The sequence below is a fragment of the Penicillium mononematosum genome, assembly GCF_028829835.1.
Source record: "Penicillium mononematosum strain IBT 11891 chromosome Unknown utg000001l:1.0-4488741.0:1.0-4491989.0, whole genome shotgun sequence".
NCBI lineage: Eukaryota > Fungi > Ascomycota > Eurotiomycetes > Eurotiales > Aspergillaceae > Penicillium > Penicillium mononematosum.
Window position 1 is genome coordinate 128594 of NW_026643271.1, and position 26341 is coordinate 154934.

At 48.0% G+C, this 26341-nt stretch overlaps 12 protein-coding genes across 12 annotated transcripts; 7 read left to right on the forward strand and 5 right to left on the reverse strand.

Annotated features, from left to right (window-relative positions):
• Positions 1-763: 763 nt before the first annotated feature.
• N7519_000058 (uncharacterized protein) lies at positions 764-1567 on the reverse strand (the record flags this gene model as incomplete). Its single annotated transcript, XM_057286838.1, has 1 exon — positions 764-1567. One exon carries the CDS (start codon positions 1565-1567, stop codon positions 764-766), a length of 804 nt encoding a protein of 267 aa, XP_057152921.1.
• Positions 1568-2893: 1326 nt separating this feature from the next.
• N7519_000059 (NAD(P)-dependent alcohol dehydrogenase) lies at positions 2894-4041 on the reverse strand (the record flags this gene model as incomplete). The annotated part of the gene is made up of 2 exons (XM_057286839.1): positions 2894-3799; positions 3865-4041. The coding sequence occupies 2 exons, from the start codon at positions 4039-4041 to the stop codon at positions 2894-2896; spliced, it is 1083 nt and encodes a 360-aa protein (XP_057152922.1).
• Positions 4042-6711: 2670 nt separating this feature from the next.
• On the forward strand, positions 6712-8433 carry N7519_000060 (putative MFS sugar transporter; the record flags this gene model as incomplete). The annotated part of the gene is made up of 1 exon (XM_057286840.1): positions 6712-8433. One exon carries the CDS (start codon positions 6712-6714, stop codon positions 8431-8433), a length of 1722 nt encoding a protein of 573 aa, XP_057152923.1.
• A 2048-nt stretch (positions 8434-10481) lies between these two features.
• Positions 10482-12558, forward strand: N7519_000061 (S8 family serine peptidase; the record flags this gene model as incomplete). The annotated part of the gene is made up of 2 exons (XM_057286841.1): positions 10482-10766; positions 10879-12558. 2 exons carry the CDS (start codon positions 10482-10484, stop codon positions 12556-12558), a joined length of 1965 nt encoding a protein of 654 aa, XP_057152924.1.
• A 1160-nt stretch (positions 12559-13718) lies between these two features.
• N7519_000062 (uncharacterized protein) lies at positions 13719-15456 on the reverse strand (the record flags this gene model as incomplete). The annotated part of the gene is made up of 6 exons (XM_057286842.1): positions 13719-13989; positions 14040-14192; positions 14247-14643; positions 14706-14876; positions 14925-15262; positions 15326-15456. The coding sequence occupies 6 exons, from the start codon at positions 15454-15456 to the stop codon at positions 13719-13721; spliced, it is 1461 nt and encodes a 486-aa protein (XP_057152925.1).
• Positions 15457-15957: 501 nt separating this feature from the next.
• On the reverse strand, positions 15958-17913 carry N7519_000063 (uncharacterized protein; the record flags this gene model as incomplete). The annotated part of the gene is made up of 5 exons (XM_057286843.1): positions 15958-16308; positions 16360-16481; positions 16542-17028; positions 17103-17618; positions 17644-17913. The coding sequence occupies 5 exons, from the start codon at positions 17911-17913 to the stop codon at positions 15958-15960; spliced, it is 1746 nt and encodes a 581-aa protein (XP_057152926.1).
• Positions 17914-19200: 1287 nt separating this feature from the next.
• N7519_000064 (uncharacterized protein) lies at positions 19201-19560 on the forward strand (the record flags this gene model as incomplete). The annotated part of the gene is made up of 1 exon (XM_057286844.1): positions 19201-19560. One exon carries the CDS (start codon positions 19201-19203, stop codon positions 19558-19560), a length of 360 nt encoding a protein of 119 aa, XP_057152927.1.
• Positions 19561-20227: 667 nt separating this feature from the next.
• Positions 20228-21299, forward strand: N7519_000065 (uncharacterized protein; the record flags this gene model as incomplete). The annotated part of the gene is made up of 4 exons (XM_057286845.1): positions 20228-20655; positions 20727-20985; positions 21046-21264; positions 21288-21299. 4 exons carry the CDS (start codon positions 20228-20230, stop codon positions 21297-21299), a joined length of 918 nt encoding a protein of 305 aa, XP_057152928.1.
• A 478-nt stretch (positions 21300-21777) lies between these two features.
• On the forward strand, positions 21778-23242 carry N7519_000066 (uncharacterized protein; the record flags this gene model as incomplete). The annotated part of the gene is made up of 3 exons (XM_057286846.1): positions 21778-21841; positions 21899-22919; positions 22978-23242. The coding sequence occupies 3 exons, from the start codon at positions 21778-21780 to the stop codon at positions 23240-23242; spliced, it is 1350 nt and encodes a 449-aa protein (XP_057152929.1).
• A 785-nt stretch (positions 23243-24027) lies between these two features.
• Positions 24028-24255, forward strand: N7519_000067 (uncharacterized protein; the record flags this gene model as incomplete). Its single annotated transcript, XM_057286847.1, has 1 exon — positions 24028-24255. One exon carries the CDS (start codon positions 24028-24030, stop codon positions 24253-24255), a length of 228 nt encoding a protein of 75 aa, XP_057152930.1.
• A 216-nt stretch (positions 24256-24471) lies between these two features.
• N7519_000068 (FAD-dependent pyridine nucleotide-disulfide oxidoreductase) lies at positions 24472-24885 on the forward strand (the record flags this gene model as incomplete). Its single annotated transcript, XM_057286848.1, has 1 exon — positions 24472-24885. The coding sequence occupies one exon, from the start codon at positions 24472-24474 to the stop codon at positions 24883-24885; it is 414 nt and encodes a 137-aa protein (XP_057152931.1).
• A 425-nt stretch (positions 24886-25310) lies between these two features.
• Positions 25311-25886, reverse strand: N7519_000069 (uncharacterized protein; the record flags this gene model as incomplete). The annotated part of the gene is made up of 3 exons (XM_057286849.1): positions 25311-25538; positions 25562-25687; positions 25740-25886. The coding sequence occupies 3 exons, from the start codon at positions 25884-25886 to the stop codon at positions 25311-25313; spliced, it is 501 nt and encodes a 166-aa protein (XP_057152932.1).
• Between the last annotated feature and the right edge of the window lie 455 nt (positions 25887-26341).

Here is a 26341-nt window from a genome sequence, read left to right on the forward strand (position 1 = left end):
CGTTAAAGATTGAGCTGACGGGCGATGCCCTCCTAACCAGATTCCGGATTTGCAAATCGTCTCAGATCCGTTGTTCAGACATATCTCTCCACTATGTGGGAAGTAGAACCGGAGGCGATTGTACGGCTTCTGAGCACACTCGTATGAATCCCGAGATTCGCGTTGACGATGAAGTGAAAGAGTTGATCTTGACTTGGCCAATCCATCAGTTCGCCTTGTCATCAAAGGGATTCTTTTGTTCTTCTCGCAGACTTGGTCAGCTTTGTGCACTTCAAGCACAGCTTTGTGATAGCAATCATAATCATTTTCTCTCAAAGTGTAAAATCTTTCAAGCAGAGTAGGCAGAGTAGAGTTGGAGAATACATTTGAAAACCTAAGCAAACGGCTATATATGGTCAAAGTGATGGCAAAGTGAGAGAATACTAAATGCGGAGCGATAAGAAGCTCAGTGAGATATATTTGAAGCAGAAAGGGAGCAAGACTAGAGTACTAGCCGAAATATACGTCTTTCGTTGTTGTAGTAAGGGTCGATTACATCCTTCTAGATGGCCTAAGGGCAGTAGACATACTGCAACCTCAGGATTTATATGCCGATACATCGTTATAGAGGCGTTTTATGGGCAAGTACAGAAAAGGGAGCCTACTTCCCCGGGGGTGGCTAAACTAAAGCGTTACAAATCAGAGTTAGATGGTGATATGGCTTCTCATTTCAAGTGAAGGCTTGTGACCATGCTCTCACACAAAGCTGAAGCGAAGATATATCTTAACGGCGCCGGCGCGGGGCCTTCACTTTGTCCAGCTTGGCCAGAATTCCCGCCGCACCTGCAGCCCCATATCCACCCTCCCTCCAGCAGGTCTCGATGATATCCCGGGCCCAGAGTCGCTTGCTCAGGGCAGGGAGCATATCCCGGGAGGGAAAGCTGGCGACGGAGTTGTCACTGCCACTGTTGTCATATAGACTGATGCCTGTGGTTCTCCCAGTCGCAATCTCGTAGAGCACAAGGCCCAGCTGGCAAAGATCTGTCCAGATGGAGCAGTTGTAGTCATCCACCGCGTCCGCCATGACAGTGTCGATGGGCATGACACTCGATGCACCGAGGTCACAAATTGTGACGTTCAACGAACCATTTATCAGAATGTTGCGACTAAGGAGATCACTGTGGATGACGCGACGTTGATGAAGGTTGTGGAGACCGACGGCAAGCTGGCGAAACCACCGCTTCTGGAGCTGGATGCTGGGTCGCGCGCGGTGTTCCAGCCACTTTAGAAGCGTACCCCCGGACATGTATCTCATCTCGATGGTGTCTCCGCGAAGGCCAAGGCATTGGATGATTCCTTGCACTGGGGTATTAAAGTCAGGCTGAATGCGCCGCCAGACTTCTTGCTCTCGTCGGATCTTGCTGCGGTTCTCTTCCGCTTGCTCCAAGGTGTAATGCCTGTACACAATTGCCATTTTGATTGCCATATCTTCCCGGCGGACCACAAGGGCTGCATCGCCACTCGCAATAATTGCATGAAGCTGGATGTAATAACCGTCATCGTCGATGGGCAAATATGCAGCGTCCATGTTGGGTAGAGGAATAAGTAAGTGCGGTTGAATGCGGTTGATTAACCTTGTCAACAGGAATGCATATCCTGAGAAACAGTTCTTCTTTTGCTGGGGAGGCGCAAGCTGGCACATGCAGTGGTTAGCTTGAATAGACCGGTCGGAGGGAGATCCATACCTGAAGAGATGGTGTGTTTGTGTTCGAGAAGACGGGCACAGTTCGGAGACTGGCTCTTGCACGGTTGTGGACTATGCTCACTGAAAAGATTAGAAGGATTGATTAGATTGGATTCATGAGTTACCAGAGATACTTGAAGGAAATGTATGTGATAGGAAGTCTGGAGACCCCGGAAGGATGTTTGATTGCAGCTGGAAACAAGCGTCTTTATGAGGTTTTGAGGGGATAGTGACAAAGAAAGAGAGGTGAATGAAAGCGAGATGGATGAAAGGAAGATCAACGAGAGTGAGATGGATGCCTTCAACAAGATGAAGTTGAAGTCCTTTTCCCTTCAACACCGCCTGGAACATCCATGTCCTCCTTTTTCCCCTTGGGATCAAATGTTCAACACTGAATACCTTCACTTCTGAACCATAGTTGAAGATCAGTTGATAAATCATGCTTCAACTCGACATTGGACTTTGGTCGAACATGATGTCGTTCTCCTCTGGCAACATACCGGAGTGTACATAATGCACAGGAGAAAGGTGCTGGGCCGTCATAACACAAAGTCTCAAAACGGAACGGCATGTAAATAGTCATAGATCTGATTTGGGAGACTTTCGCAGTATCATAATATTCCAATGTGCTTTTGTGACACGACTCTCGAAGCAATAGATGGTGTGAAATTGCCGGAAATCATTGCAATGCGTAAAGTCGCCAAGTGATCAACAGTATTCAGTGCTCATTTGGTCTAGAAACTCAGTTAGTGAAAAGGTAATACATAGTTCGTTTAGCATGGGGAGTGCCTAGCTACAACCTGTAACCAGTATCTATACCCAGTAGATGTATGCCCTTGGTGGACAGTGTGACCAGGACTGCATCGAGAATGTTAGGGACGACATAAGAGAGCTTGATCTCGGCGACTGATTCAAAAAATGGTGAGATAGGAAGAAAAACTAATTTGGAGAAATGGACAGTTCAAAACAAATTGGTAAGCGATGACATCGTCGCTATGACACCGCGATGAATGAGGACCCTGGCGGCAAACTGACACTTATAAAACACTGTAAGAATATGCATGTACAAAAACATTGATTTGGTCTTCTAATTTCTTGCTAAATTCAACTGCTTCTAACATCGCCCAAAAACGCCCACACATATTCATCACTCATTCATAATTGTCCGACTTACTGCTCATTCGTGAGAACATAGCGGTACCGGGCATCACCCTTATCCATATCCACGATGGCCTGATTGGCATCTTTCATTGGGCGCTCCTGGATCCAAGGCTTGACGCCCTTGGCAGCAGCCAGCTCCAACATCTCCCGGATCTCATCGGGGCTACCGATCAAGGAGCCACCAAGCTTGAGACCCTTGATGATGAGCACGAACGCCGGGATCTCGAGAGCACCATCCTCGGGGGCACCGAGCTGAATGAAGGTACCGTGAACACGCAGAAGGCCACAGTACTGGACAATAGGCATCTTGGACGAAGAGGCAGTGGAGATGATCAAGTCGAGAGAGCTAGCGTGACGGGTAGCCCAGTCCTCGTCCTCACCGGTAGCGATGAAGTCATCCGCACCAAGCTTGAGTGCATCCTCCTTCTTATCAGACTTGCGGGAGATAGCGACAACGCGGTCCGCACCGAGCGCCTTGGCGAACAAAATAGCAAAGTGACCCAGACCACCGACGCCAACAACACCGACAGTCTTTCCGGGGCCACAGCCATTCCGCTTGAGAGGCGAGTAGGTAGTAATACCACCGCAGAGCATAGGCGCGGCATCGGCAGAGGAGATAGCATCCGGGATCTTAATCACGAAGTGCGAAGGTGAGCGGTTGTATGTGGAGTAACCACCGTACGACTTGCCCCCGTTGGCATAGGTACCGTTGTATGTGCCGACCATCTTACTGCAGTGTTGTTCCAGACCAGACGCGCAGGATTCACAGTCGCCATCCTTGTTCTGACACGAGCCGCTCTGCGCGCCGACACCGACACGATCACCGACCTTGATATCTCCCTTAACCTCGGTGCCGACGCGGACAGCTATTCCGACAACCTCGTGGCCGACGCAGCAAGGGTAGTTGGTGGGGCCCTGTGGAAGATCGGTATTAGCAACGTGATTCAATGCCGAACATGTTCAAGGGGGATGCGCCATACCCATCCACTGCGCAGGGTGTGCAAATCCGAGCCACAGATACCACAGTGAGTGACCTTGATATCGACATCGGTCTCCTCCCATGGCTTAGGCTCGAATTCCTGCCAGACCATCTTGCCCTGGGCGGCCTCGGGGCCGAGGCCTACCCATCCTTCGAACTTGTAATCGGTGGAAGACATAATAAAGATGTATAAAATGGTATTATTTTGGGATTCAATAGATTGAACTGATATGATCGACGAGCCATTCCTGCAGGGTCCTCCATTCCTTTAAACCACCCACGCGGAGAGATCGAGCTCCGTCTCGGAGGGTTCTTCAAATCTTTGTGGCGACGTGATCATCGTGAAGAAAAGGCCCACTTGTCCCGTGGAGTGGACTGTCATCAAGTGGGTTGTCATCACGGCCTTAATTGTTATGTCCGGCGAAGAGATTTCATCTGGAGGCGAATATATTTGCAAACCACCAGCAAAATCGGTGATAAAGGGGTAAGCAGCGGTGATATCAGATACTGTTTTCAAGAAATAACTATGACTTTGATATTTACTTACCCTGGCTTAAGACGATTAGTGCTTACTTCGGATCGGAGTTAAAGAAATGCCAAGCCCGTGGTTTATGTCGGCGAAGGGAAGTTTATTGGAAAATTATGAAAATGGTTTTGATTGGACAACAACTAACTCTGGTGGGGAATCTTCAGAGCTCTTCATCCTGAGGTCTGTTCATGATTATTCATCAATTTTATCAACATTGGCTGAGCCTAGCAAAACCCAACTTTGTAACAAAACAAACTCTTAGCGTTCACAAAGTTGCTAAATAATTAACATATATCTTACTATCTTTCTCTATATTAGATCGAACCTATATGAACTAACGTATTTGGTATCAAGTTTATATGACTAAACGAAATAAACGCTTATATTATTTTATATTAGCTACCTAGATGTTAGTTATTACTAATAAAAATTAAAGATAATATAGTTCTAGTTGTGACGATCCGTAGGATAGGAAGAGTTTTCTACTAGGATATTCCCGCCTTATATTAGTTTGTATTGTTTATTACTTACGACGAGACCACATAAAGGACTCCCATCTTAGAGGATTCTTCTCTTATTTTTCCTTTCCCCTCCTATACTTGGTATTTTCGTCAAAATATACTCTTTCTATTAAAGATCTGGCTAGTAATATAACACTAAGTACCACTCTTATTTCTATTAATAGTATATCTGTATAGACTATTATTATAACTAGTCTCGGTCCTATTGTATCCCTACTTTCATTTCTTAGTATCATATAGTTCAGACCTTAATTGTTGGACAGTCACGTGACTAGCATGTGGTCTGTCACGTGACAGCCCGGACTAGGACTTCCAGTCAGCTTAGATAGCTACCTCTCTTTTCTTCTTTCCCACTATGAGGGTCCAATACATACAGTTTCTGTATCATTCTTATTCCTGCACAGCTTTCTGTTTCGCTGACAACACTGCCGTACACACTGCACATGGTATGATAACCACATGAATATACGTTTCCGCCAAGTAAGAGGGAACTGTGACAAAACCTGTGCCTTGGAACTGGGCTTGCTACTCTGAACCTCTTAACAATGCCATTCCGAACTTAGGATTATTCTTAGATCCGACTTCCTTCTTCCTCCAACAGAAGACGGATACAAGTCTAGCTATCCGCTTGGAATGCGACAATTCCTGCTTATCACATGTGTGAAGAGATCGCTGGAGCCATGTTCAGCGATAACGCGACATGTTGCGAAGACGCCATACGAGATCATGAGGCGCAAGGGGCGAGAGAATGAGGTGGGGTAATACGGATGAGATATTATCCACCAGCGATGACGATGTAATTTGGACCGATATCTGTTCATATAATGCGTCATCTCTGAACCATAATGAGCGTTTTGGACTTCATTATGCCTGCCTCAAAATATTCACACTTGATATGCCTCCAGTATTTCTTTTCAGATATGTATCTGACAGAGCAGATCAAGGGGTTTTCTGTGTTCGTTCCTTCCCCCACAGATGACATCACCGCATGGCAGTATCAAGTATATTGGCGTTTACTTTTATGGGTGCCATATGATAAATCTGTACGAGCCGGTCTCCATGGATATATGTATGTGATAGCCGGTTCCTTCATTCGCGCAAGGTAAAAACTGTATTGGATACAGCATGTGCGGTGCGGTTTCCCTTTCCTTCCTCCGGTTCCTAATTTCAGATATGTCGCATTGGAACGCTGAAAAATCTAAAGGAGGCGATATGTCCCTTGGTTGCAGTTCATTGGGGTGTTAAGACTTCGGGAGACTAATGATGAGCGCCACTAATCTTGGAATATAGAGCAAGTTTCAGCACAGCCGAACTTTAATATTGAACTGTGTAAGGACAAAAGTATATATGTGGCCAATCAAGTCTTTCGGAAGGACTAAGGTTTTTCCCCGTAAAAGGCTGTTCGAAACCATGGTTGCATCAACAGTCTAGCCCAGCTATCGGAACGCCACCAAGTTGTTCATCTGATGGCTTGACTACGGAGTACTCCGTAGCCAATTCCCGCCTGGGCAGATTTCGACTTGAAAAGATGTGTGGCTTGCACAATCCAAGGATGTCGACCTGAAATCTTGTTGCATTTGCTCTGGGCGTGAGGAAAAGCTTTAAATGAATATCACAATACGTTCGCTTCAAAATGTTTCCAAACCGTAGTCTCTTACCTCATATCTTTCAGCGCTCCGATAACGGGTGCACGGAACGGTCATAACGCAGGCACCGAAAGAGAGTGGCCTTGAATCTACCACAGGCTTGCCCAGCTCCTCTGAGGTGCCCCCCATCGCACAACCTATATATTGCAAATATGGCTCAAGGAGAAGATACCATCAGCGAATCGGCCTCCTTCCCGTCATTTTCACACATGGAGCAAGGCAGACTGAGTAGTCCCACCTTCATCCGAACTGATACAGCCGTCCTCATTGGCGAGCTCCCGATGATATTGCCTGAATTGAGACCACTCGCCTCTCCAGCTAGGGCAGCCACTCAGGCAGAGCAGAAACTGACCTTTATTGGCGGGTGTCGCATGTACCCTAAGGCCATCGCCTGGTCGTGTGTTCTATCCTCCACCCTGATCATGGAAGGATTTGATACCCTTCTTATCTTTAACTTCTTTGCTTTCCCAGCGTTTAAGCAAAAATACGGAACTCCGACTCCTGGCTTCGGGTATCAAATCTCTTCAACGTGGCAGTTCGCTTTATCGACTGCTGCACAGGCCGGGGAGATAGTCGGGCTCCTTGCGAATGGCTACGTCGCTGATCAGATCGGGTATCACTGGACCACCGTCTCTGCATTGACCTTCCTCATGTTGAGCATTCCTTTATCATTTTTCGCGCTGAACATTCGGATGTTATTGGCAGCCCAAATCGTGTGTGGGATCCCATGGGGCGTTTTTCAGACTTTATCAACCACATACGCAGCTGAAGTGATGCCTGTAAAGCTGCGTGCATACCTACTCAGCAATGTCAACCTGTGCTGGGTCTTGGGCCAGCTTTTAGCGACAGGGATATTGAGGGAATTTGTTGACCAGACTTCTGAATGGTCGTATCGGATACCCTTTGCACTTCAATGGGTGATTTGTTTCCCCATTTTGATCGCGGTCATATTCGCCCCAGAATCTCCCTGGTGGCTTATCCGTCACAGGCCACAGCGTGAGGCCCAAAGGTCGTTGGAGAGGTTAACCAAAAAACACGAAATCAATATCGACCAGACAATCGCTATGATGAAGCATACCAACGAGATTGAGAAGTGCTTGAAAGGAGACGATGGGGGCACATCATACTTAGATGCCTTCAAGGGGGTCGATCGCCGACGGACCGAGATCACCTGCATGGTTTGGATCACACAGCAGGTATGCGGGACAAGCTTGATGGGTTGGGCCTCGACATTCTATCAGCAGGCTGGGTTCAGTGCCGCCAATGCATTTAACCTCTCGCTTGGTATTTACGGGATAGCCATAATTGGCGCTGTGATCTCCTGGTCGCTCCTGTCGTGTTGCGGGCGTCGTAGGCTGTATCTCTGCGGTCTATCAGCTCTACTGGCCACGCTATTGATTGGAGGCATTGTCGGAGCTCTCCCAGCATCCCGTGGCCAATTATGGACTCTCGGCTCCCTGCTGTTGATTCTGACGTTTGTATACGACATGACCATCGGACCTGTGTGCTATGTTCTGGTCGCAGAAATCCCGTCCACTCGACTTCGCGTGAAAACTGTTGTCATGGCTCGGATAGCCTACAACCTAGCCGGAATTCTTATTAATTGGATCACACCTCGTATGCTAAGCCCCACAGCGTGGAACTGGAAGGGAAAGTCCTGTTTCTTCTTCGCTGGCACGACAATGCTATGCCTTATCTGGTGTTACTGGAGGCTGCCAGAGACATTTGGCTTGAGCTACCTGGAGATTGATATTTTGTTCGAAAAGAAAGCGAAGGCCAGCAAGTTCCGCGAGTTTCGGGCCCAGCTCGAACGTTCGGGATATTTTAACATTGAGAACTCGACGGAGGAGATGAGCACCTGGCGGGGATATTAATATTTACAACTTTTTGTATGAATCCCAACGATTCTGAAGGGCACGGGATTATTTACAGTACTCTGCAAGCGCTTTGTGATGGTCGAGAATATCGATTGGGCTTTGAACGTGACGCAGGCCATCCAAGGCTTCGAGCGATGATATCGATGATATCAAGAGGTGTTCGCGCCCAACGAAGATCTATTATTACACCATCCGGCCGAAAGTGCCTCTTTACTATCGGTAATCAGGTTGCAGGCACATTGAGGTAAAATAGCATGTATTTGGTGTCAATAAAATCGATCTGGCGAGGTTGTGCGTCATATTGAGCTTGGGACTACCTATAGGTACAGAAGGAGATTAATAGTAGTGAGTATAGGTAAATAGTACTTACGAGCGTGCTATAGACCCGTCGCCACCAAAAACTTATCGATATAGGTGCGTTAATATCAGAAAATGACATTTTTGCTATAATAAAGGCTGCTCACGAGTAACCTACTAGGTCCCCTATTTCTTTAATAGAGAAATGAAATCAACTACTAATTTACACTGGGCGATACAGGGAGCCGAATAAACTCTGCGCGAATGGCTTGGGGCGCAGAACATGCGCAAGAAGTACCCGTGGACTGGCTTCCCGTCGAATGACTAAATGCCAACTAAACAACCTTCCGAGGTTGCAAGGGTGGCGGTGTCAGCAATAACGTCTTCGTTCTCACGTGTAATCCCCTCACCATCCAGGCTAGCAGAGTCATCCTCTCCATGGTCTAGGTTGCCCTCCAGTAGACGGGTGCCGTTTGCGGATAATAAGCTGGGGCCGGTTGCCGGGAAGATCCGTAGGGAGTGAACTAAACTTCATTTCATCCTTGGCATAGAAATGAACTATATTTGTTGTACAAGTAGACGATCTGAGTGCCTAGATGCCAGCGACCAAAGACTTTTTTCAGCTCTTAACGCAGTCTATTTTTATACCAAATATCAGGCTTTTCTGGTACGCTTAAAGAACTTGGCAGCACCTATAGTATTCAAGTTGGTATAACGTCTTGATGATGTGGGGTCCATGGTTGCAAGCCTGTTTGAATGGCATTGTAATGCTACAACATACACGGTTCCAATAAAGTATCAGTAGTCCCGCCTACTAGTCTCTAGTTACCAAGCCTTGGAATATTATGATAAACCTAAAACTTTCCGATTTGACACGGATGCCAGTAGGCGGCATAGATCTCCGACCATTGATAACAGAATTAACGATCCTCAATATCTGTTTACTCATGGGTCGTTTTTGTCAAGGTGGTGGCCAAGTCAGTAGTTACTGACAATTGTGCCTTGGTTACTAGATATGAAATGCCGGTTGGCAATGAGGAATTAACTGACGTATTGTAGCGACCTGGAAGACATGTGCTTTCACTTTGTCCAAACATACCGAGCTCACTGGCCTTTCGTCTGTAAACGCCGTGGTCGCCCCCTCCAGATTCCGATTCAAGCAATCATCTCGATTAGGTTTATCCAATAGATTGAAAATGAAAATTCTTTTGTCAGCAAAGGCATATATGATTTGAACTCTTGGAGCCTATTTCAAGAAAAGGTGAATGGTTGTCTAGCAAGTCTAGATTATTCGATCCTAGTGCAGTTAGGTATCTTTCTTTCTTTCTTTTTTTTTTTGGATGCCAAGCGCAAAGCAACCACATGTAAGTGTGTGTTCTACACCAGCACACCTTTCAGTCATCGGATCACTTACGAACATGAACCGGTGGTGAGATATTCTTCACATCTACTTGCCCCACTCCCACCTCATGGAAGGACTGGCCTTCCTACTATATAACCAGCTTGGTTGATCGGGTTCAGAACATCAAGTCTCCTTAATGATCACACTGCTTCTTGGTCGATAAACCATTTCAAGTTTCACTAAATATCATTCTCCCCGGTTTCAGCCTCCAACGCCTGGTCGGCGATCTCTAGGCGACCTCATTTACCTTTACTTCACTTGAAACCTCTCAGGTTTAAGATTCATTGCAGCCTTTCTCCACCGCAGAAAATAGGAAAAACAGCAGAAAATCCCCAAATCCTACAAAATGCCCGTCATATCAATCAACGGAAACCATTTGGATCCCCAAGAACAACTCCCAGTGCTTCGGGCTTTGCACCACGAGACCGAGGATGCCAAAAAATCGGACTATATCCTGGTGCAGTCAGTCGAGCCACTGTCAAGTGAGCAGGAGGACGAGATCGAAGGGCTAGGCGTTGATATCCAACAATATGTGTCTAAGAACACCTATCTCTGCGGCTATAAGGGCACCGACCTCGAACCCATCCGCCGTCTCCCATATATATCCTGGGTCAACGTCTACCTGAGACATGTTTGTTATTCAGTCTAGTCTGAAAACACCCGCGGAAAATACAACGCTGTCATCAATTCCTGCCGTGCCGAAAAACAGTATCTCTCAGACAATTGACGTCCTTCTTCATAAGGACGTCGATCCTAGGTCTGCACGTGTCACCTCGGAAATTGCTGCAGCCGCGCACGCCGACCCTGACACATTGGATGTTGGCGGTTCAAAGATTCGAATCAATGTCCAAAATCAATACTTGGAAGGACTGGCCACCCTTGACTCTGTCAAGAGCATCCAGGCAGTTTATCCAGCGCGACTGTTCAACAATCGAGCGATCGAAATTCTCGAGTCCCCTTTCCGCGCCAATGGTATTCAGTACCAAGGCGAAGGACAGGTGGTAGCTGTTGCAGATACAGGGTTCGATAAAGGCTCTACTACTGACACCCATCCTGCCTTCCTGAACCGAGTTAAGCATCTTTATGACTTAGGGCGTCCTGGAAAGTCAGATGATCCAGACGGCCATGGAACGCATGTTTGTGGATCTGTCCTTGGAGACGGGTTTTCTTCGACGATGGGAGGAAGGATCATGGGCACCGCGCCGAAGGCTAACCTGGTGGTCCAATCTCTTCTTGGCCCAAGTAACAATCTGGGTGGAATCCCAGCCGACTTTAATCGGCTCTTTTCCCCTCCATATGAAAAATACGGCGCTCGAGTCCATACCAACTCATGGGGGTCTTCTGCCTACAGGCAATTGCCGTATAATACCTCGAGTGAGGAAATTGACCAGTTTGTCTGGGATCACCAGGACATGGTGATACTATTCGCTGCCGGAAATGATGGAATCGATGCGGATAGGAATGGTGTCATTGATCCAAAACAGATCGGAGCTGAGGCAGCTGCGAAGAACTGCATCACTGTTGGAGCAAGCGAGAATAATCGTCCGGATATCCCCATCACTTATGGTCGCCGATGGCCAAGCGGTCCGATTGCCAACGATCTAATGGCAGATAGTCCAGGAGGCCTGGCAGCCTTCAGCAGCCGTGGACCTACCGTGGAATCTCGTATTAAACCAGACGTTGTGGCACCGGGAACCGCGATATTATCCGCCCGGTCCAGACATCTGGTTAACGCTGAGGCCAGCTATGGTACAAGTCAGGATCCTGAGTGGTGGTTCCTAGCCGGCACTAGCATGGCGACTCCTCTAGTGGCTGGATGTGTTGCTGTCCTGAGAGAAACTCTCATCAAGAATGGAGAACAGGAGCCAAGTGCAGCTCTTCTCAAAGCATTGCTGATCAACGGAGCAATTGAACTACCTGGGCAGTACGTTCCAAGCGAATCTGGTCCATCTCCGAACGGTAATAGCGGATTCGGTCGAGTCAATTTGTCTAAGTCCGTGATCTTGCCAAACCAAGCCGATTGTGGATACCGTGAGGGAGGACCACTCGCGCAAAGTGCGAGCGAGGAGACCGTGATAGACATCCCGGATCAGGGTAATCTTTTGAGGTCCCAAGGAAGATCAGCGAGCACAACTACGCTCGGCGGCCCAGTACTGAAGGTGTCCTTGGTCTGGACAGATTACCCAGGGGCATACCTTCAAAATGACCTGGACCTTATTGTGGTTAGTTCAGATGGTACCGAAAAACATGGCAACATGGGCGACAAGCCTGGTTTTGATCGGACCAATAATGTGGAACAAGTTGAGTGGAGGGATATTCCTTATGGGACTGTCAAAATCTTCGTACGTGCGTACCATATCCTCAAACGGGCGTATCCCCAGCCCTACGCACTCGTATGGAGCATCAATCGCCCGTCCAAGTAGGAAAGTGAGGTTTTGCTTCCACGTGAACCGTCAATTCTTGAGGACGCGTTTGATTGTTCAAACTAATCATTTCACTTCTGCTGAAAACTCTCAATCGAGTGAGAAATGTTTGCATTATGAAAATCTCTTCTAGTTTTGCCTATGCACCCGGCAGATAACCCACCCCCCATCCGGAACTTGCCTCTCTTTGAGTCAGCAATCTCTGGGGTTGCCATTTACCGTGCTTCTTACTGAGATATCACGTCAACCTTTCCTGGGCTCTCTCATTGTCCTCCATCTATATTGGTCTTTCAATTTCTCGTCTTTGGAACTTTCTGCAGTCTTACAGTCTTACAGCCTTCCAAATTGATCAACCTAAGGCTTATCCAACTATAGTTACCGCGTAACTTACTAGACACTCTTTATGTGTGATAGATTTCTGAGGCAGGCCAACCAAATTGAGATCATCCTGTATTTACCAAGGAAGAAACTCGGACCGAGTTGTATTGTTTTTGCTTACATCTGTCCATATACCCTTGATTGTCAATCGGGCAGCTGTTCATTTTCAGAGAGAGAGAATTTTTACGTGTGATTTGCACTGTACGCTCACATTATGCCTGGTTTCTGTCAGGCAGGTTAGGTGGTTAGTCCTCAGGGTCGAGGAAGTTCTTCTCTGCTATCGTTACTTTACGTGCTTTAACGCGTAGATCTCTAGGAAATCGGGACTAGAAGATTGGGCACCTCGAAAAGAGGGTATAGTGAGAAACGAGGGCCTTCACGATGTAATCAACGAAACAACAGCGTAGATTGGCCCAAGTGGTCCTTCAACTATAAGCTACTCGTAGCCAAATAGTTAGTAGATACCTATGGCATCATATTGGCGGGCTTGTGGTATTCTCACCCGTAGCGTGGTGCTAATTGTTGGATGCCTGAGGCATCATATGTAGATAGAACCCAGATAGTTTGCCTACGCTCTCTCTCTCTTTTTCTCCTCTCCGTCCACCCCGAATACATACGTTGTTTCTCATACTGATTCCACTACGTATCTGTATTCCATGAAAATGTAATCTTCGTTTACCACCTGAATGGTTTTTCATCGAATAATATCTTCCTTCTTGCATGGAATCAAAATCTGAGATTACTAAATGCAGGTCTTGAAAGCCGAAGCCCGCGGAATCTTATCAAGATTTCGCCTCTGCAATATCCGAAGGAACAGCCTTTTGCCGGCGGAAATAATACTGAACACAAAGAACAAAAGTGAGGATCCATGAGGCACCAGCAACCGAGCAGATTGCAGTGAGGCCATGCAAGTACTTTGGGGCATCGGAAGTGCGGAAGATCTGCGACCCAGCGATACCAGCACAGTTAGCAGCCATGACCACCAACGCCATGGCAACACTTCGTTCCTGGGGTGTTCGGCAGTAGAATGACAACCAGCCGACATTCAGGATACTAACATCTGGTCAGAGCGGGTTATAGGCATGGGAGGGCAGGGAACTTACTGCATGCTGCAGTAGGAGATGTTAGCGACGGCAATAACGCCGTACCGGTGCCATTGCGAATCGTGAGGGTTACTTGTACGAAGACAAGCGTACGAAATCACATTCCAAGTGATAGCCAGGAGCACAAATGGTCCACGATGTCTCGTTTTGTCTCTGCCGACAGTTAGAATCCGGTTCGCTGTCATAATGGTCATACCAAGCACTCACGCAGCAAAGGACAGAGCAATCAGCCAAATCATACTACAGTATACAGGAACCGAAGCCAGGGCATTTGCCCTGACGGCACCGAAACCCAGCGATTTGATCATGCTGGGCGTGTATTGGGTTAGACCCGAGAAGCCAGACATGGCCACCAAAGTCACCAAAACGTGTTGCAGGATGCGCGGTTGCTTGACGGTCTGCCAGATATCAGAGCCGGAAATTTGGATATGGCCCTTGGCCTTGAGAGGGTCATCTAGCAGAACACGATTGCGAATGATGTGTGACTCGCGCTCGGTGAAGTAGCTCCAGCGTCCGAAAGCGATCAAAGGACGCCCATCTCCGGCCGATGGGGGCACAAGGAGAGTGAATACGATTGCAATGAAGAGGGTTATTAAGCCCTCGACTAGAGCGTTCATTAGACGAGCTCAGGTTGGCAGTATGTATATAGTTCCGATCTGCACTTACCCAGGAAGATCCATCTCCATCCCTCCATACCATGGGTCCCATCCATCTGAAGAAGACCGGCGGATATCAAGCTGGATGTAGCCGATGCGAACATCTGCCCGTAGAAGAAGAGACTGGTGCGAAGACTAGTCTCGTCCTTCTTGTACCAGGTGGAGAGGTAGTATAGAGCGCCTGCGGGTTGTCAGTCGGCTATCCAAGCGCAAATAGCAATCTGCATACCAGGAATAAACCCGCCCTCGCAGAATCCTAACAATATTCTCGTAACCAAATACCCAGGATACGACTGAACAAAGGCCTGGAAGGTAGCAACCAACCCCCAGGCGAACAACTGCCCCGACAACCAGACACGGGGTCCAATGCGCTGCATAATAATATTCGATGGGATTTCAGAGAGAACAATACCAGCTGACAGCAGCTGTGATCCGATATTAATTTGATTGGTTGTGATATTGAGGTCTTTAGTGATGGTCGATGTCAAAACGGCGCTAATATTCCCGCGATCCATTTGCAAGGCGAAGAATGCGACTGCTAGAATAGGAATGAGGATAAAGTCGACCCTGACAGGAGCTTATTAGCGGGATGCATATAGTCGATGTGTAATAACCGTGAACTATACGTACTTCCTCCGAACAGCCGATTCTTCCACATCCCAGTCTTTGACGATATGGTCAAGCTCACTCTCACTCGGAGGTGAGTCGATGACCTGCTCGTCTATTCTTTGTTTCTCATTGAAAATGTCTTGGTCTGCCATCTTGTGATTTAAAGAAGCTTGCCAAAAGAAAAATAAATGAATAAAACAGCAAGTGGAGGCGATCAACTTCTAGATTGGCGAATGTATAGGAACTCTTCCGGCGGGTTGATTACTCTTATAGAAAAGAGGAAACAGCTAAGATAAAGGATTGCGTAGGTCAATTGACTATAAACGGGCTAAAAAAAACAACTAAAATGCGTATGCGACTTTTTGATGTCGCGACACGGGGAGATATGGCGCAATCACTGGGGGGATTTTCCGAGGAGCACTTGGCCATTGGCCTTGGAATACGGAGATTCTTCTTTGATTTCTATTTGATAGGAACTTTCTTTGACTTCGGTTTATCCGGAAGTCTATGCCGTTGTTTCGGATGGTCATACTTGCAACATCCAACCCCTCGCAGTAAATACTACCTAGGTACACCCAAATGCTGAAATAGTCTTCAGAGATATTCAATTTAGTTTATATCAATTCTCATAATCTAGAATTCACTGAATTTCATTACACCCACACATCCCAAGACACGCCGTGTCGACTAGTCAACGGCACCTGTGCACCCTCCGCTTCCACGATGTATCCCGCATCACACCAGTCAAATGAGACCTGAGGCTGCGCGCCATAAAATCCATCATACTCCTCATTCAAAGCATGTTTGAGAGTACTAACCGGGTCTACCGGTTGGAGGACATCCCAAGGCTGGATGCAAGTCACACCCTGGCACGACTTGAGGACCATCAAAAGAGCATCAAGTCGATTGATAGCCTGGTGCAAGCTTCGGCCAAGAATGCGGGTCTCATTAATATCTGCATGAGAGGAGGTTGGGTACAGATTATTCAGCTGGTACGGATCAGTCTGCAAAAGGGTTAGTTGTTGTGATGAAGAACCAAGACACTATTTACTCACCGACAGATCATACAGCTCGTGTTCGTTATTACACCAGACGGAGTAGTACAGATTGTAGCCTTCTCCAAGTAAACGGACAGATTTGTAGGTGTTGTTTGGGATCACGGTTGAGCCTCCAGGGCCTGTCTGGGAATTAGTATCGCATCTTTCACAAAGACCATGAAAATATTGCTTGGTCTTACCAATGCCGCTGTAAGCACCTTCCACAACAGCAGACCCCCAATACTCCACCGTAACATGTTCATGGCGCTCCCCGTCAAACTCTGGCGTCACAGGAATGGCCGTACCATCGAAATCATCCCTCGCCGGAATACCCGCAAGCTGGAACAATGTCGGCGCTAAATCCACATGCGTAGTCACCGCATCCTGCACATGACCCTTGGCAACGCCAGGTCCACGAATGAACAAGGGAACGCGAATATCCTCCTCAAACCCACAGGTCTTCCCGGGCGGCAGTCGATGTTGGCCAATGTGGAATCCATTGTCCGAGGTGTAGATAATATACGTATTATCCAATTGGCCACTCTCCTCTAGCCGGGTAACAAGTCCATCAACCAATTCGTCAACACCCTGCAAGGCGCGCAGACGCGAGCGATAAAAGTGATCGTGATAGTCGACAACCGATTGGTTCTGCAGGGGTAGATCGTGAACCCAGCTGACTCCACTTGGCTGCGCAACAAAAAAAAAGATCAGTCAGAATTGCCGAACACGAACACGTTAATCCAAATCAAGGCCGCGCTCACCTGGTCCGGATTGAAATTCGCCGTGCGGGGTATCCTCACATCCTGGAACAGATGTTCGTGCCGTTCGAGGGGGATCGGCGCGGACATGTAGAAGTTCTCCGATGTAATATTGCCCGGGTCGACATTCGAATGTGGTGCGACGGGCGACACAGCCAGGAAGAAGGGCCTCTCGCCAGCCAATGCATCATCGAGGAAGCCCAGTGCTTTGCCCGTGATCACGTCGATCGTATGTTCACCCTCGTGGCTGACCGGTGGTTCATGGTTCCGCTGGTAAGTCGAATTCAGATAAGAATAGGTATATGGATCGAGAAGGAAATCAGATGCATTGAATCCATTGATGTGTGGGCTGTGGTAGTTATCCACCGTATGTGCGTTGAACATTTTCCCCGTGTAATATGTATCATACCCCGCCCCTTGCAGCCACAGCGGGAGGAAATCATCGTTGAAGCCGCGCTCGACGAATTTGGGATATCCACCGTAGGGCGGATGAACATCGGTCACATTTGTGTTATGCGCCTGGCGACCGGTCCATAGAACTCACGCGTGATGGACAGCATAGGGCTGTTGTGACAAAATGGTTGCGGAAAAAGGTGCCCTGGTCGCGGATGTGTTTGGTGATTAGGGGAGTATATGATATGGAGTCGAGTTGGAGGTCTTGGTCATCGGTTATTATGAAGAGAATATTTGGTTTGGGTGGTTGTGCTTCGCTATGTTTTAGTACGGATTGAAGGGCTGATTGCATGGATTGGAGATTGAGGGCAATAACGCCTTCAGCGGCGATGAGGCCGGCCAGGGGAGTGATTAATCTCATGAGATGAAGGGGAGAGAGATGAAGGTGTGTAAGTCTATAACTATCTACCTAGTAGGTATATAAATTAAATGTGGGGATTTTGAAATGTGGAGCTGATGATGCCATGAATGACCCCAATGGCGGGAGATGAAGTTCTACACTTCCACTGAACGTAGATAAAGTATAGATAGTAGATATATGTAGATAGTATAGATATAGTATAGATATTATAGATAATCTAATGTTAAGGCAGTACAATATCGAATTAATTCTCACTCTTTGTTGTACCTACAGATGTAGGTGTAGGAAAAAGAAGTATACAAGCGGATTGCGTGCTTTACAACGACAAGCACAACTTACCTTTCATTAAATATTTATCCGGAATAGACAAAATATATACATATTAAATATAAATAGATCTGAATCACAGGGAGTTGCCGATATTCCCCTTAAGTAGGCTATACGGAATTTATCATGTATGGTTAGCTCCTTATTCCTCTACTTCTTCGCATACGGAGTATATATATGTTGTATGTCGTACCTTTATATACATGTATTGAACCCACTCGACAGCAGAAAATAGTGGCTACAAGATATTGGATTTCAGCCGATGGGGGTTTTATCAAAGCTCAAAGTCACGAAAAAGACATCAAACAGGATATGAAGAGAGAAGATAGGTGTTATATAATGTTATCTTCGTGGTGACTCCTCTTCACCTTCGTCTCACCTTCGTCTCACCTTCGTCTCACCTTCGTCTCACCTTCGTCTCACCTTCATCTCACTGCCGTCTCATAACTAATTCTATCGCCCCTTTCCTCTTTTCCTCTTCTTTATCTCTCCATCACATCCTCATACTTTGTCTCGAGGTTGGCTACCTTCTCATATTCTTTCTCGTCCACGGGAAGGAGCACCATCAACGTTGCGTCTTACGTTGTGATCTCGTCGCACCAGGCACAGGACTGGCTACAGCTATGAAAGACATCTAGTAAGTCACGATCTGTCTTTCCTAGGACAGCATTATGAGAGCCACACCCCTAACATAGATAGCCTGCCGCCCGCCCTCAGAGGCCGCCCTGTCGGCCAGGGAAGCTTTCTTCCCCGCCAATGGAGGGACAAGACATTGTGGCGGGCGCTGAGCGGCCCACATCTGAAACCTTCCATCTCGGGTCGCAAGAAAATGCAACTACCCCAAGGGAAAATACCTGGAGTTGCTCTTAACCCTGCCCAACCAGCGTGAGCCCTACCTCCGGGCAGGGCACCAATGGACAGCTCAGCGGTTCCAAGAGATGATAAACGACTCCTTGGCCCATGTGGAAGGATCGCTCATGCAAGTTGTGTGGAAGCAGAATTCAGTTGAGTGCGAGTGCACATCGTGCCTCCGTGGGGAAGGGCCATTCCCCCATTGCGTGGTTGTGCGGGGCATTCCCAGTCCGACGGCTTGCGCCAATTGCCATTGGGCAGGCCGTGACAACCGCTGCCACTACCGGCAGCCCGCTACAACCATTCCAACCCATGCCTCGCAGCAACCTCGAACAACCACCGGAGGCCCTCTCCCTCACGCCACCGCAGCCCCCTCTCCCCTCCCGCCATTCATCAGGTCCTGACTCAACTCACTCAGGCCCTGGGGTCCAGCCGGGGCCCTCGCGCCCAGCTGCAGGAACTGATTGACCAAGTTCAGTCTGTGCAATCACCAGGCCCTGCCGACATACTTCTGCAGAGGACCGTCGAAGATGCTTACGCTTCCCACGGAACTCTACATACGCAGCTCCGACATACTTACGAGAACGTCATGAACATCCTGGATGGCCCGACCCGAAACTAGGATTTTCGCGGGATGTTGCCCGGCGGGTGGCTGGAATTGTTTCTCCTGTCTCCTGCAAATGGTGATTCTAGTACTCCAATGAAATTGTTCTGAACATATCCCATCTAGTAGGGTAATATCCCCATAGTATAACGTATTCCGTTCCGTGCCTCGGAAAAGGATTCCAAGGTTCAACATGATGCTTAGGAATCCCAAGAACCCGGATGTATAGGAGGATAGGAATAGGTACAATAGATACATAAAATTTCTTTCCGGAAACTGTGGTATAGACTTCTCGTAAGCTTTGGAATGTGAATACTCTGCGACGTAATAGTGAACAGTTGCCCACCTCACTTCAAGGTTAGCTTTGAACTCTTCATCCCCCAAATCTCAGATCCCACCCCACCCTTAACGCAGAAAGGTATCCTATCGCATGTTCCCTGCTACCCCATCTCTCTATTCACCTTCATCTCCCGTATTTCGAACAACATTGGAAGTGATCCGGATTTCTAAACGTTCAACAGGCTCCACACAATGACACCCACCTCTTCCCTGTCACCCAAGATAAAGGATGTTGTGGTCAGCATCCTGCATACATTGAAGTCGATCGACCACGCACATCTCACTAAATCTGAGATTCAGCGTCTAGGAGTCTCCGTTGACATTTTTGCCTTGAACGATGAAGACTCCTCCGATAAAGATTCCTTGGACCCCGAGACGCAATGGCTTTTCAAGCCGATTTCTAAGGAGGACATCAAAACGTGGAAGATCTCGCCCTCTGAGGCCAAGGCGGTGCAAAGCAGCCTGGAAATCCCCGATTTGGTTCATGTGTCGCAGCATCGGCCTGACTGGGACGTTACAGGCGCCACGCAAGAGGTGCCCGACTTCATCACGGCGCAGTTCGACTTTCGGCGCAAATCGAAGACTCGCCTAAGGGATACATTCGGGTGGAGTGATATCGAGTGAGTATACTAGTGCACATTTATGATTCTCTATATGAGGTAGTTAGCTAATGAGGTATAGTTTTGATGAGTTCGCTGGCGGCAATGTGGGACTCCTTTTTCTCTATGGATGGAAAGTATCGAGGCGTTGACACCCCGGGCTGGAGAACTTGCTTGATAGAAGATTGGTGGGATGGTGAAGACCTCGCTGGACCTTCCGTCCGTCTCATCATCTGCACGGACAGGAATGGCAAGGAAGGCAGTCTACTACAGAGTGAGCTCGGATCAATCGCTCAGGTCGTTGCGTTCCGCCGAAATCAGCCGGGGTTCGAGACCTATCGTTTATTCCCAGTGAGATAAACTCCGTCAACGAGTACTCCCTAGCTATACTAACGATATCTTTCTATATAGGTACTCTTGATTTCGCTCTTCGGGCCTCGACACGGGCGTATCATCCAAGCCTGCTACGACCGGCGCAGTAATAAATTTGGACTTCGGATCTCTCGAGTTTTCTGCTTTGTCACCAAGGAGGATGCGGCATTTGATACATTCTTTCGATTCACGGCGAGCTATCCACCCCAGATAACAAATCCCCACTTTGCTAGATCTCTCCACGATAGGGAAGCACTCGTATATGATGCTCTCCCTATTAGATCGAGATCTAATTTAGATAGTCTTTTTTGAGCCTCCTGTGGGAGGTCTTTTTATGTTTCATTTTTGGCTTCTGAATCGTTATAAACTACAAGTCTACGTTGGGATAAATGGGTGGATCGACCTACTTCGACCTACTGAGATATGTATGTTATTGCACGGTCAGGTGACAACCTCGGCAACTCCCAAAAGGGAAACCTCCTCCCCACCAGGCCACTCTCGGACCCTTTCCCGACCTCTTGGCCTCATCTCCCAACGCATTCGCCAAGAACTCTGGCGCAGTTGCCCCTCAGCCCTACCCCAATCATATCTTCCAAGGACCGATATTATGGGTTATTCCTTGTGCACTATTGGATTGGCTGGACCAATGCACCGGGGCAGTCTGAGGCGTTCATATTTTTCTTTTCAGGGGGTGAAGTTCATTTCTACATATGGAAGTGCCCCAGCCGGTTTGAACTGTGATCTACAGTTTCCGGGTCTAATATCTCCAATATGCTCGGGCTCTCCCGTGCATCGCTGATCGCACCACTGCTAGCCGTATGGCTATGCTGCTCAAGTAAGTAAAGTGTCGGCGTGTTTGTTATGAACTCCTTGGTGGAACTTACCTTGCCAGATGCCTTCGCTGCCAATTGCAGCTCAACCTGGATCAAGTCCGTGGCTGATGCTGATAAGCTTCGTCAGGACTGTCGAATCGTCTACGGCCACGTCGGAATCGGTCCATTTGCCGACAATGGCACGGTCCATATCAACCTCGACGGTGTTGAAATGATTGTAGGCACCCTCGGGGAATCTCCTCTTATGCAGAGTGACGATGTCACCCAACCCTATTACACACTCTCCAGTTCATCTTTGGAGGTAGTCGACGCAGTCGAAATTGGCTACTACGAAACCAAAGTAGTAAACCTCTCGCTTCCTAGTCTCAAATCCGTGAGGGACTACTTTGAGGTAGGGAGACGGGCCTACAATCTCACCTACCTTGATATCTCGAGTCTGAATTTTGCGCCAAGCATTACGCTTAGCTCCCCGAATCTCACGACTCTCCACCACACAGGGTTACGCAATGTGACAGCCATGAATATTGACGCGATGAAAATCGACTCGCTCGATAGTTTGACTGATAATCAACTCAATATGAGTCAGGTTTTCATCCAAGGCCCATTCCCGAACGTCAACGAAATCACTATTGGATTCACCTCTGCCAAATACCTCCAGATCGATGACAATTCATCTCTCACACTAGGAGGCTCCTCGACAACGGAAATGACCATCAAAGAACTTTCCCTCCATGGTATTACAGATCTTAAGCGTAGCGCACAGCTTAAGACACTCAAAGTTGATACTCTGAAGCTATCAAGCTCCATTTCTATCACCGATCTTGAAATCCCGTTCGATGATCTCCGCTCTCTTAATATCCAGCAACGATGGGAGACCCATCCTATGAAATCTATCACTCTTCCCCCCAAAGCCGTGGATTGGGCAGGTGGCTTTGACCTCGACATTGTCGGTGCGCCCGATCTGAATTTGACCTCGATTTACGGTGTCAACGACAAAGGCAATCGCGTTCAAACTTGGTACTGGCCAAAGAATGTCTCACGTATTCAGATCTCCGACGTTACTGTAGGAAATTCATTCTTGTATGTGTCGCTCCCTCGCAGCTATAGATTGGTCATGAAAGCTTACCTAAACAAAAAGTGATCCTTTTGTCGCCCAGCAGAAGGGCCCTTTGGACAGTCAAGTTCCTCCTTCGGTCGTGAGCTCCTTCGGAGTTACTCCAGCAGTCAACTCTAGTTTTAGCTGCACACCATTCGTTGAGCTCCAGAGCATGGGTCGTTTGCCGGACGTTCTATTCATGTGCGACGATTCCGAGCCGCCTAGCAGTGGCGCTGTTCCTGTCCATCTACCAATTCCGCTAAGCCTTGTCAGTGCCGTGCTTGGGATCTGCATCTTGCTGCTATAAATAAATTCCCCAGATGCGAGGGCCATGCAGTGTTGTGCCATACATTGAGTAGCGAAGCCCGTTTACTTTTCTCAGCAGGAATGATATTCTTGTAAATTTTCAACTTTCTCATCAACAATAAAACATACGTTATATTGCTGCAGGTCGCAGGTATTTAAACAAATCACAGTTCCTTACCAACTTCCTTCGTATCATCGCACTCCAATGTTGTCTTTGTTGCCCAGAACTTCCCACTTCCACCGCACTTGCACCTTTTACACGGCGACTCCCAGCATCAACACCACTCTCACTTTGAACTCACTTCAGCCTGACTTCTCATTCACGTCCACCTCCCTATCACTAATTATCAACCCTCACTTCGAACTCACTCTCCTCCAGATTCCACCTACCCATTACATCACAGCAACGCCCAAACCGTCCCCGGCTTGGACAAGGCCTCAGAAGAAGCGACCTAGGATCAGTGTTCCGAAATATGACCCCAGCAGCTAACCCAGAACGCTGGGCAGCGCAGTGGACCCCGCATCAAAGGCTTTTTTTTTAAAGCGGAATTCAAGCGTGGGGTCCCCTTCAATGCCAAAGTGGATGGTTATTATACACGGAAAGATGGCTCCCTCGCGATCCTTGTTGAGGCCAAACGGTCTTTCAGAAGAGTACACGAGCCCTCTGTATCAATGCAGGAAGTTACAGAAGTTGTTGCATGGCTTAAATGCGACACGGCCGTTCACAACCGGTATGAGGCACTTTTTTCAATTAGAGGCTCGGCGTGTAAAAGTGCTAACATTATAATGTATAATGTCGGTTGTATAATCTCCCAAGACGGCCCTAAGATGTATATCACAGTGACCAGTTTTGACAACACCTACCTCCAGTGGCTACGACGCAAGCGAGCCATTGGCCTGCCGGCCGGCAGCTCTCTCACCATGGCCCGTTATGGGCCATGGTCGATACAGCACGAACGGGACGTCGCCGAATTTGCGGCCATTGTCCTTGCGATTATGGCATCGGAGAAGTGAACAACTGCCTGCTCCTTTTTCTTCCCTGTTTTCTTTACTTTCCTTTTCAACTCGGCAGCAATCACAAACGCGTCGAAGCCAGGTACATATTCATGGTTGGTCGGATTGCCGATGTGGAGTGCGACACTTGCCGGCTGGATAGGGGGGGTTTCCCCTTCTGCGTCACTGTCAACCTTGCAGATGGCCACGTGAAGTGTGCCAACTGTTACTGGGACAATGGCGAGTGTTCGAAAGCCCCAATCGAATCATCTCTACCACGAACTACCCCCAGAAACTTCGGTCAAGGCTCCCCGGGGTCCTAGCACCCGAGACCGTGCCACAATTTCTCCGGATATCATTAAATTACGCGCCGCATTCAACCTACTGAAGCGAGCCAATCAATGCACCCAAGAGAATGCTACATCAAATTCGACCGCGTGCACCAGCGTCAATGCCGCTACTACCGCGCTCGCCGCTCACCATGGCCGCGTCCTGCGGGAAAGAGACACCCGGGAGTTACAGCGCGTTGCCCAGCAGGGACGGACCCGAGGCCGGTCCGTACAGAATAGTTTGGTCAATGTGAACAATCTGCAGGATGAAGTCGAGGCTATTCTGAACCGCATGAAGGATCACCTTCGGCGGTTCCGGTAGTCACCTGAGACTTGCAGCGCGTCCCCAACCAGCGTCGCCACTGTGAACAACCTGCATGAGGAAATTGAGGAGGTCTCCCGCGTTTCATGTTTTCCTTTTCTATTCTTAAAGGGGTTCTAGCGTTTGCTAGTGTAAATGGAGCCCCTGTGGCTGAAACGAAATGAAACAAATTCTTCACTAAGCACAACATGAGCGATAAGTAGAAGTGTATAAGGTGCAGCGAAGGAGGTATATGGCATTGTGCAAATCATATATCAATTTCCATAGTTAGTAAAATACACATATACTAATTTCATGATGTACCCCAGTGCCATTTACCGCATACCTAGCATCAGGTAATTAGTAAGTAAAATATAAGTCGGATATATTCAACGTACCTCACGTTGTTCGCGTACTAGTATTCCGTTCCTATCGCACTTGTATAGTTATGCAACACCGGAAACACGATTTCCGGTGAGCCGCGACCACTTGATGATAATGACGACTTTGATGCTACCATCGCCTCCAACTAGCAAGGCGTTGAGGTCATTCAGTAATTTTGTCATCGGTTTACTCCACCCAGATTCAACAGCAACGGTTGGCAGCAAGCCGCCACGGATCATTAAAGAAAAGTCTGGTTCTTTGACCGACGTGCGATACAGAAAGCTTGGTCGCTGCAGACTCATCTGAGGCTTACTACTGTCGGGATGGCTACTTGGAGTGAGTAGAAGATATCACTGCGGCCTTTAGTGAACATATGCACCAGTACTCTAAGGACCCCGTCATAATTCCCGTCTCGGGTGGTGGTCTTATGTTCAGACCCCTAATAGAGGTTAAAACGAGTTATTTAGGTCAATGTGCCCAAACAGGCACACCTTAGAATTGTTTTCAATCTTGAGGAAGACGAAGTCAGACTCATTCGATGCTATGCCATAGATCGTGCAGTCCTTCTTCTGCGATGCCTTGCGCTCTTTCTGGAATGACTTGCGCTCCTTATTGAACGCCTTGCGGTCCCTCTTCATAGCCCACGTAATGTCTTAGAGGGCTTTCAGATCGTTATTCCCAGGTGTATTGGCCTCCCCTAATCCTTATTATGTCCGGCGAGATGTACGTTTGGAGGAGGCGGGTGATATCGAGGCCACCTTCTTTCATGAGGTAAACTAGTAGACTAAGCACTTGTTCGAACCCATAGTATCGGTGGAGGTACCGTAGACGGTGGTGTCTGTTTGCCAAGATCTTTACGCTGCTTATAGACGCACCCTTTTGATAGGTTAGCCTAAGAGTGCGTTATGGCGACGATATCGTGAGGTACTTACCCATACATGCCAGCGTCTGCGGAACCCCTTCGGTACCACTGTTCGGTCTCTTGGCCTCCATGATGACAACGTTCAAGTCGAGGTCTTCCTCCTCTCCATACCAGAAGATACTAAAGATGGGGAGAGAACAGAAGCAAGACCTGGTTCAGCTCTGAAGATAG